Source organism: Sphaeramia orbicularis, chromosome 10, assembly GCF_902148855.1.
Source record: "Sphaeramia orbicularis chromosome 10, fSphaOr1.1, whole genome shotgun sequence".
In the NCBI taxonomy this organism is placed as follows: Eukaryota; Metazoa; Chordata; class Actinopteri; order Kurtiformes; family Apogonidae; genus Sphaeramia; species Sphaeramia orbicularis.
The window spans coordinates 34,487,516-34,497,248 of NC_043966.1; the positions used below are offsets into that span (position 1 = coordinate 34,487,516).

General features: G+C 36.9%; 1 protein-coding gene across 1 annotated transcript; it reads left to right on the plus strand.

The window, feature by feature from the left end:
* The first annotated feature begins 6 nt into the window (after positions 1-6).
* gpr151 (G protein-coupled receptor 151) lies at positions 7-2,132 on the plus strand. Its single transcript, XM_030146251.1, has one exon. It carries the CDS (start codon positions 231-233, stop codon positions 1,560-1,562), a length of 1,332 nt encoding a protein of 443 aa, XP_030002111.1. The 5' UTR covers positions 7-230; the 3' UTR covers positions 1,563-2,132.
* Positions 2,133-9,733: the final 7,601 nt, after the last annotated feature.

The window sequence follows — 9,733 nt, forward strand, 5'->3', positions numbered from 1 at the left end:
CAGCTGCAGGAGCTGCATCACCGTGTCTCAGAATAAACCCAGAGACCGGCAGGAGCTCCACTCTGATCACAGATTTTCGGTCGATAACGTTGTCTTATGTGGCTATTAAACTGTTTGACTGGCAATATTATTACAGATATTTTTTGCTAAATCAGTTTTTAGAGAAGTAATTTTTAAATTTTTTTTATAAATCTTTAAAAACATTTTAAAGAAACGGCATTTTGGAAAAGATGGATGTTTTGATTGGCAACAATGCAACTGTGGTGAACAGCTCCATAGACAAGTGGTCATTCAATGAACACAATTTGCACCAACACCTAGACCCCGGGGAGCTCAGGGTCCTGGTGCCAGCCCTACTGGGAATTATCTGTGCCTTGGGTGTGGCTTGTAATCTCACTGCAATGGTCATTCTATTCTCCAATGCCCACAAGGGCAAACTGTCTCTCATCAACTCCCTCATCTTCAACCTGATGTTTGCTGATGGGCTGGTGCTGCTGTTCACGGTGCCTTTCCGTGCTGCCTCCTACTCCAAGACCACCTGGAATCTGGGCTGGATGATTTGCAAGACAGCCGACTGGTTCCTCCAGGCCTGCATGGCAGCTAAGAGCTTTACAGTGGCTGTCATGGCCAAAGCCTGTTACCGCTACGTGGCCAACCCCACTAAGCAGGTGAGCATCCATCTGGGCTCCATCCTGGTCGTGCTCTTCTTCATCTGGCTGTCTGCCTGCATTGTAACCATCCCTCACTGGTTGTTTGCTGTGCTGCAGAATGGGATCCATGGGCTAGTGTGTGTGCTGATAGTTCCTCCTGAGGCCCGGGATTTCATGTCTGTGTATGTCAAAGCGTACCCTCTAGGGGTTTACTGTGCACCTCTGAGTTTTGCCCTGATGTATTTCTGGAAAGCTTATGGTCAGTGCCAACGTCGCTCCAGTAAAACCCAAAATCTGCGAACACAGATCAGATCCAGGAAGCTCACCCTAATGTTGTTCAGCCTCACTGTGGCAATGGCTATTCTCTGGCTTCCACAGTGGGTGGTGTGGATTTGGGAGCGACATTTAGCAGAAAAAGCAACTGATGGAGCAAGACTCCTTATCTCCTCCCCTCCTCCTCTTCTTCTAACCCTCTCTGCTCAGCTGCTGACCTTCTCTCTATCATTGGTGAACCCTCTCATCGTCCTCTTCCTCTCTGAGGAGTTCAGAGAGGGCTACAGAGGGCTGTGGAGACGCCTCACCCTGCGCAAACAGTCTCTACCAAAACCAAAGCCTGGACCTCATAACCCTACCAGTCTCCAGTCACCGACTCCTAGACCAGAGCCCTCAAGCCAGCTACGGGGGGAGAGACACCTTCAATACAGCGTCAGCCAAGGTCCAAGAGAGGCTCAGCCTCAGGCAAAGCCAGGTGAAAGAAGAGAAGGAGAGAAAGAAGCAGACAGGCTGAGTCTTAAGGATGGGATTGTTTTGCCTGATGTGGAGCAATTCTGGCACGAGAGGGAGACTGGACTGCAAACAGATGAAAATGATCCTGTGCCGTGGGAACATCAGAGCAATGAGGGGAAAAAATAACAATATATAATCTTAAATATGGTTTTGAACACAGCAACATAATCTCAAGACTTCCTTGTTATCCTGTCGTCTGTGCAAATGATATTATTCAGGTAAGAAGTGCCATCTGTGTGGAATATAAATAAATAAATCTGGACAAAAATAGATCTGTACATTCTCTATATGACATGATGTCAATATTATACTGTATATAAATAATATAATGGCAATGATGTTGTATTCTTACTAGATTATTATTCCTGTAAACTGACCTTTAATGGCTGTAAATTAAAGTCTCCAAGAAGGTGGACTACATAAATCCAGTGGTCAGTCTATATATTTCCTAAATGCCATGTTGTGAAAGGATATTGTAAGTTGCAGATTTATTGAAGTGTTTGGAGATAGCATTGTCTGTCAGGTGAATGATTTTGAAGGTTGGTTTGATGAAAAGTATTTTCTGTAAAAACAAATGTGATCATATGTAACAGAAGCACATAATAGCTATCTTTTGTGATAATGAAGTTTGGCAGTTTTGTTGTAAAGGTAAATGTGTGTAAATTTGTCCTCTATGGTGAACAATTTTACAACTGTTGATGGTGTATTTAAGTGATAAGTTTCTGATTAAAACAGTAATAAAAAATGGTATATATTAAAGAAAAAGCACTGGTGTGTAAAATTGTCTTGAGGTAAGCAATGAAGGTATGTATTTCTGTTAAAAGACACAGTTTATTAGTGCAGTTGATTAATCAATGACGCACACAGACACACATCCATAGTGCTATCTTAATGAGATGGATAGCAGGTGATCTCCTGCTGACATCAGGTCATTAAATATATTTCCATCTATTCAAACTGCCATCAGTTCTAATTAGAGGCAAAGAGCTTCCGTCTGAACTCAGACCAGATCATCTCAGGGTTCTCACCTCTGTGGGAATCTCATAGGAAATTCTCTTTTTACTGATCTGAAAACATTATAGGTCAAAAACCAAGAGTTAAGTGGATAACAACATGAGAGAAAAGGCTGCCTGGACTGATCTGAGATCGATTTGTCTGTCTGCTGTAACAGCAACCCACCCTCAGTGAGCTTTAGGTCCATGTAAACATGCTCCTTTAAGATTTTATAGAAGTAGTACACTCTAAAGGGTTATTCCTGTGAACTGCAATGGTTAAACAAGAGTGAAATGAAATTACAGAAAATATTTAATGACAAAGGGTTACTCACATAGTTACCCAACACCTTTTTTTGCTCCCTTCCCTCCCATATGACATTTTCTTCTCATTAATCATTTACGTTGACCTTTTACTGCTAGAGGCAAGTACCTCAATCAGAGCAACACTTAACTATGTAACCCCCCATCAGTCCCTGGAGAAGTAATCTGGTCAGAAACGCTGAAGGCACAAAGCCACACTTATTGTCCACCTGAGATGTTTCACCTTCACTCCACAAATAGATTCATTACTACAGTTAACGGTAAAGAAATAACAACTCAGAGCATTTATGACAGATGTCCTACCTTCATTATTAACACTATGTGAGCACCATTTATGACAGCTAATGTGTAACACCTCTAGTGTTGGCATTTACTCTGTTAAATGAGCCAGTCACTCTGAAGTTACACATACAGCCACAGCGTTTTATAATGTACTTCATTAGATACTGGTTATGAGACCCACTAATATCATCCTCATGACCCTGATGATTCACCTTCACCAGATTATACGGTAAAAAAAAAAAGCATAATATCATTAAATAGCATCATTAAATAGCTGCATGATAAACTGTCATGGTAGTAAATACTGAGCACTTTGATTTACACTGATAGCTGTGGGATTAATGCATCCTCTGAAGGCATCATCACTGAAGTTACATTTGAGCTTCTATTACATATACTTTTGGAGGCCCAGTACAGCTCATGAAAAATAAAGACACTTCGTTTTTATTTGTATTTTTTTCTGCTTCATTCCCTACGTTACAACATGCACGTAATCATCAGAATAAGTGAGAACATCTGCGTGGGTGAAGTTTAAGCCTTTAGCCGGTACAAGGCACAACTCCAAATGGACCTCGGTAGGTCAACATGTGACTAATGACCTTTTAAAGCTCAAGGTTTATAGTGTAGTGCCTCTTTGTACAACCTGCAATGTTGGTAACACACCTTAACCTCCTGAGACCCAGAAAAAAAACAAAAGCACTGGCCACTGCAAAGGACATTCCAAAAATAAATAAATAAATAAATAAATAAAGTATTTGACAAAACTGTTGCATCATGCTGTTTCCAATCAAGACAATTATTTAATGTAAAAAAAAAAAAAAAAAGCTTTTATTTTCCTCGGTCTCAAGAGGTTAAAATAAATGTACAAATATTTAAAAAAAAAAAAAAAAAAAAAGGTAAAACTGTAAAACTGAAGTTGAGTTATTCCTGAAGAGTTTTTTTCCACATTTATTCATTGATTCATTTTTAATTTAACTATAATATTACCTGATCATACTTGTTGATAACGTTTATTCTTATTTAATAAATATTTTGCTGGTGGCCTGTAAAAAGACTATCACCAGGAAATGACTATGACAGGAGAGCCCAACTTTAAATGGATGGATGGACAATGGACATTTATAAAATGGAAACGATAACAGCATTTGTTATTCACAAATTGGAGAAATTTGCTTTATACCGGGTAAATTGGGTCAATTACGTCACACCCTCTAGGCCTGATTTGGTTTTCATAAATTAATTTTTGTGTTGTATGGAAAAGATCACTCCCTACTTGTATATAGTTTTTTCTTTTTTTTTTTTTTGTTGTTCTCCTTTTATTTGGTTACCTGCCTTCTTTTCAGTGTTTGAACATAAAACAAAAATATTATTTTGGCATTTAGACCAGACAACAGATATATGAAATATGTACATCTTAATTTTTAAGAAATAGTATCTGTTAAGATTTCTAAAGGCAAATTGTCCAGAGTAGGATAATGTTAATAGCCAATAAATAGACAAATATCTCTATGTCAAAGGTTCAGTGGGAATTTATTATCTTTGACTTTAGTAGCAACTGGACAATTGTTAAACTGAACCCGAGAAAAAAAAAAAAAGGTTAATCTCAAAATACAGAGTTCTGGATCTGAGCATGGATCTAAAGTAACCACAGCCATCTTTGGAGAAATCTTTATTTTTTGTGCTATTATTTCATTTAATTGTCAGTGATTTTACCAGAGTGGCCATTCATTTCAGCCAAACCAATCAGTGACTTCCTGTCTGTTATTCATTAAATGTGTTCTTTTCCCCCCTCATACACAGCAAATTGTTCAATGCTGATTAATAATGCATAAAGGTATGTAATTCTAAAATAATCTGAGCAGAAAGTGGGGACTAAAAAATGTAATAGTCATAATTCTAAGTGTCAAAATGACTCAGGCTTAATTAGGTCATTATACATGGCAGGGCGCTTTCAGCAGGTGATCTTCTCTTTACTGCCCTCCTGGCTGTGCTCGCAACCCACTGTGAGGGGAGGCGGGGGTGTCACCCCTGTGTTTTTAATCCTTCAGCCAATCATCATCTCTAATAAATGAAACTCCACAGGAAGTGACATGCTGGCTAACACTAATTATGCTCAGCAGGAGTGGCTGGCTGCAATTAAGCCACACGCTTAAACCTTTTGCCTGCCAATGCCACAGCTCCCTCTGAGTCACAGCTACGTTGGCCTCCCTTTGGTTTTGTGGAGGATCACCTGGCTCTTTAGTCCACATACAGTCGACCAGGGAGTGTGTGTGTGTGTGTGTGTGTGTGTGTGTGTGTGTGTGTGTGTGTGTCAGTTCTGCTGTTGGTGGAAGGTTAGTTCAGGGGGTCTGGCCTTGGTATTTAGCAGTCTTTTGATTAGAATAAATCAGAGTGCTTTCATCTCGGTGAAGGATGTGGAGATGTAAAGGGCAGGCACCTTTCAGCATCAGCATCCAGGAGCATTAATGGGGATCACAATAAAATCTATATGATATTGATCCATTAGGAATGATGCCAGGTCATGGGAAGTAAAGTAAAGCTCCGCTGTATGAAAATAGAGACTTAAAAGGTCACATAGTAGGGGAAAACCTGGCCCTGCTCCATTGGATATTTAACAGATATGGTGTAATGACTCACCCATCCTGTTGTTAATACTTTAAATACTGATTTTGGCACGTATTACGACAGCAGAAATAGGAAGAATACACTGTGTTGGACATATTTACTCAACCATCTGTGATTTTTGACATCAGATGTTCTTAGTTTAACCCCTTAATGCATGTCTGTCACTACAGTGGACAGTTATTCTACAGCTGCTCTATTGCACATTCATGGGTTTTGTTGTTTTAGTTGCATATCAGACAACAGAGTAGACGCTTGTGCATCACCTCATACACTGCAATTCCTACAATTACTGTAACTTTGCTGTTCTTGATAAACCTGATCTGCATTAACATGTTTGAGAGTAAATCATTTGCTATTTTTTATAAGACTGTAATTAACAGTTTTCTGAAACAGAAATTATTATTATTATTATTTTAATATTATCTTCATAAAGTGAGTAATAACCAGTATTAGAGTATGCTAAAATGGGAGAAAACACCAAATTAGCTGCATTAAAGACAAATTTATGTCATAGTTTTCACTATCACTTTCTGATATTGCGTTTTAAATACATGTTTCTTTACTACAAAAATTAAACACTTGGTGTCCAGCTGAGTGGACATTTTTGTAACTCCATAAAAAACAGATTCATTAAAAATTTCAATCACATTGTTTTTTTCAGGCCTAAAGAGGAATAAAAACACTCTAGAAAAAAATCTTGACTAAGGTTCTCATAATTCATGCATCAAAGGGTTAAATGTTATGTGTTACTGGGAAAGCTGGGGTTTCGTTATCATCAACTTATATTTTATTAAATATATTTAGAAAACATTTTATGTATATTTTGCCAGATTTATGATTCAAATTTAAACACAGGAAAACTCTACATCATTTGTCTGGATTTAAAAAAAAAAAGTATCAGCTGTATAGATAAAATGTGCTAAATGTAACATACTTTGATAAGATGAATTTAAAACCAATGCTCATAGGTTACTGTGAAAGTATATCATTATGCGTCATTAGTTAAATAATTATCAATAATATACCATTAGAAAAGAATCAAGTGGTTTCTAATAAAATGGAAATATTATGTTCCTCATATTACTTTATCAGTAGTTAAAGTAAATATTTTAGAGCGTGTTAAGCTAAGAAATGTCTGCTGTTTGCTAACTGCTACGAAAATAGTGCATGTATGAAGTATTGTATTGCCTGAATATTTTGTGGTAGCCTAATTTCATTTGAGTTACAATTTTTATGACAGACAAGAGAGGCAACAGTAGTGAAAAACATGCAGCCAAATATCTACAACTGAAATGAACTATTATAAAAGAAATGAATTCATTCAAAGAGATTCTGTACTAATGATATTCCAAAATCATCCAAAGCAGGTCTGATCTGTCACAGTTTAATCTGAACTGCAGATCAACAAACAGTGAATTTAGCAAAGATGACTGATGACTTTGTTTATAAGACTCATATTTCAACTCTCTCGTATAATAAAAGCTCCTTTTCACCATCAAATTCCAGTCTTTTCATTTAGAGCTGTGTCCAGTGGTGAATACAACAACATTGCTTCAGCTTTTATCACTTTGTCTTTTTCTTTGTCTCTAAAAGTTGTATCTTAGTGGTTCTCATCCCATCATTTAATGTTGCTTTGGTCACCATGGGAGACCAGCAGAGTGACTCACTGCTCCCTCTAGTGGTCATAGAAATTCCCTCAATCCATCAATGTAAAAATCACTGCATATCTCTGTAATTCAAAACATTATTACTCGAAGGGGAGGCAATGGGTATTGTTTTTGGTTCAGTTTGTTTGTTAGTTTGTTTGTTTGTTTGTCTGTTTACACTCTAGTGGCAAAACTATTGATTGAATTCATATCAAATTGGATTTATATATTACCAGTGACCCAGAATAGATGTCATTAGCTTATGGAAAAAATAGGTCAAAGTTCAAAATTTTTATGAATTTTTAAAATTATATATTTTTTCCCATTTACTCATAATGGGCAAAATTTCACATGTCTGTAGCAGCAAAACTATTGGCCAAATTCTTACCAAATTGGGTTTATAGATTGTCAGTGACCTAGAATACATGTGGTTCCATTTTGGGAAAAGTTGGTCAAAGTTCAAAGTTTTAAATTAAAATTTTAAAATCTTTTTTCTTCTCCCATTTACTTAATGGGCGCAATTTTACATGTCTATAAAAACATCAATTTTGTTTCAGTTTACTTCAAATTTGGGACATGTACAGAGGCAACTCATATGCTGACATCACCACATGCATAGACATGATGACAACATGGATCGATGCCAAAATAAGCTACAATCCGTGCGAGGGGCGGGGTTTGTTGTGTCTGGCACCACTTGTTGTCTTTGTCATAACTATATCTCTTTAACACTTGAATGATAATTTTAGGTTGGAACCATGAAAACACAAAAACAACTACAGTATGTTCATTAACTACTACAGGCTATCTGTCACTGAACACTTATAATGTGTTAAGCAAGTTATAATTTTTAAAAAAGTGCATTAATATAATGCTGCAGAACCTGTACAGCCTGATTACAATCAAGGTGTACAAGTATATTTACATCAGTTATTAATCAGTATTGCAAAAAGATCCCCCCAAAACCATTCCCAAAATGTTTCTTTGGCCATCTTATTACTAGATCTTGCAATCCTCCAAATTTGAAGAAAATCGGATAAAAACTGGTAAAATGGCGACCCAATGAGTGTGAAAACATGTGCACAATTTTATTGTTATAAGAGGGCAAAATTATTGTACATAATGTTTTGTAACACAATAAATAATTACTACTCAACTCCTGTGTCTTTTTTATTACAAAATACACACATCACATTGCTTTTCATTTATTGATCATTTTTGTTGAACAGCTGTTTGATTATCAATTCTTATTTTCAGTATTAAGACAATCAACCATTTTGTTCTGAAAACCCTTCTTTTACAGCCCTTTAATTGTCATAATAGAATGGGAACCTGTTATTTCAGTATTATTATGACTAAATATGCACAACTAGACAGATTTTGGTCTGCTCCCTGGCTGCAGAAAATTTGGGAACAATGTGGCAAACGGATGTTTACGTCGAACCGCATGTTTTCAATGGTACGTTGTTCACCAAAATTCATGCAGTGTCTGTACACCAATATACTTCCATCAAAAATATGGCGTATATGCCTTATAGATATATTGTTATAACTTGTTCACAAATGTTTATTTCCTCCTGTACCAGAAAGACTTAGTTACAGATCTAACACAGATGCGACCATGTGGTAAGCCAGATTTCCATTCCAATCTTATAGAGTCCGTACACCAAGTAGTGTCTGTACACCATATTCAAAATATGTGGGTCTAATTTTATTGTTTCTGTCAATATATGGAATTTTTCAGCACGCATGCTTTGGACACGACATCTATGCAATAAACAATGCATGATTATCCTGAGTGCTGAAATATTTGTATATCTTTGTAGGCATTAAATATGGAGGCTATTAGGCTGGAGTGTCCGTATACTGAATAATTTCTGGTTTGACAGGGGTACAAGCCTGCGAAATTTTTGGTAGACACTATAATACAAAAATATTTTGGACTTTAAAAGAGAAATATCAGACAAATAAAATGGTCTGTCTGATTTTTTGATAGAGCATTATTTTTTATCTATATGTGCACCCTTTCTGGTACCCTTGATTGTGATCAGGCCGTCTGGTCAGTCTTTAGATCTGTGTTCTGCTGGGCTAACTATATTACTTCTTTCATTATATAACTGAACAATGGCCATAAAGGGGGCGGGATGTTCCATACCTGTGTTTGATGGTGACGTCAGATGGAACTGTTTCAGTGTTTCGAAAATTTTCATCACTCCAAGTCATACCTATACACATTTATGGAACACAACAGATAAACAACATCCACAGGTAAGATGTCCTTATTTGCTGCAAGCTGATCAACAAGGCTGATTTGCAGTATCTGTGCCTCTGTATTGTTCAAACCACATATAGTTCTGGCAATGTCAATGTTATCAACTACAACACATATGTAAACCTACTTTAAATCCATTGAGGTATTTAGTTAAAG

Coding starts and splice junctions, on each gene's coding strand:
- gpr151 (XM_030146251.1), top strand. CDS start 231: ATGGATGTTTTGATTGGCAACAATGCAACTGTGGTGAACAGCTCCATA.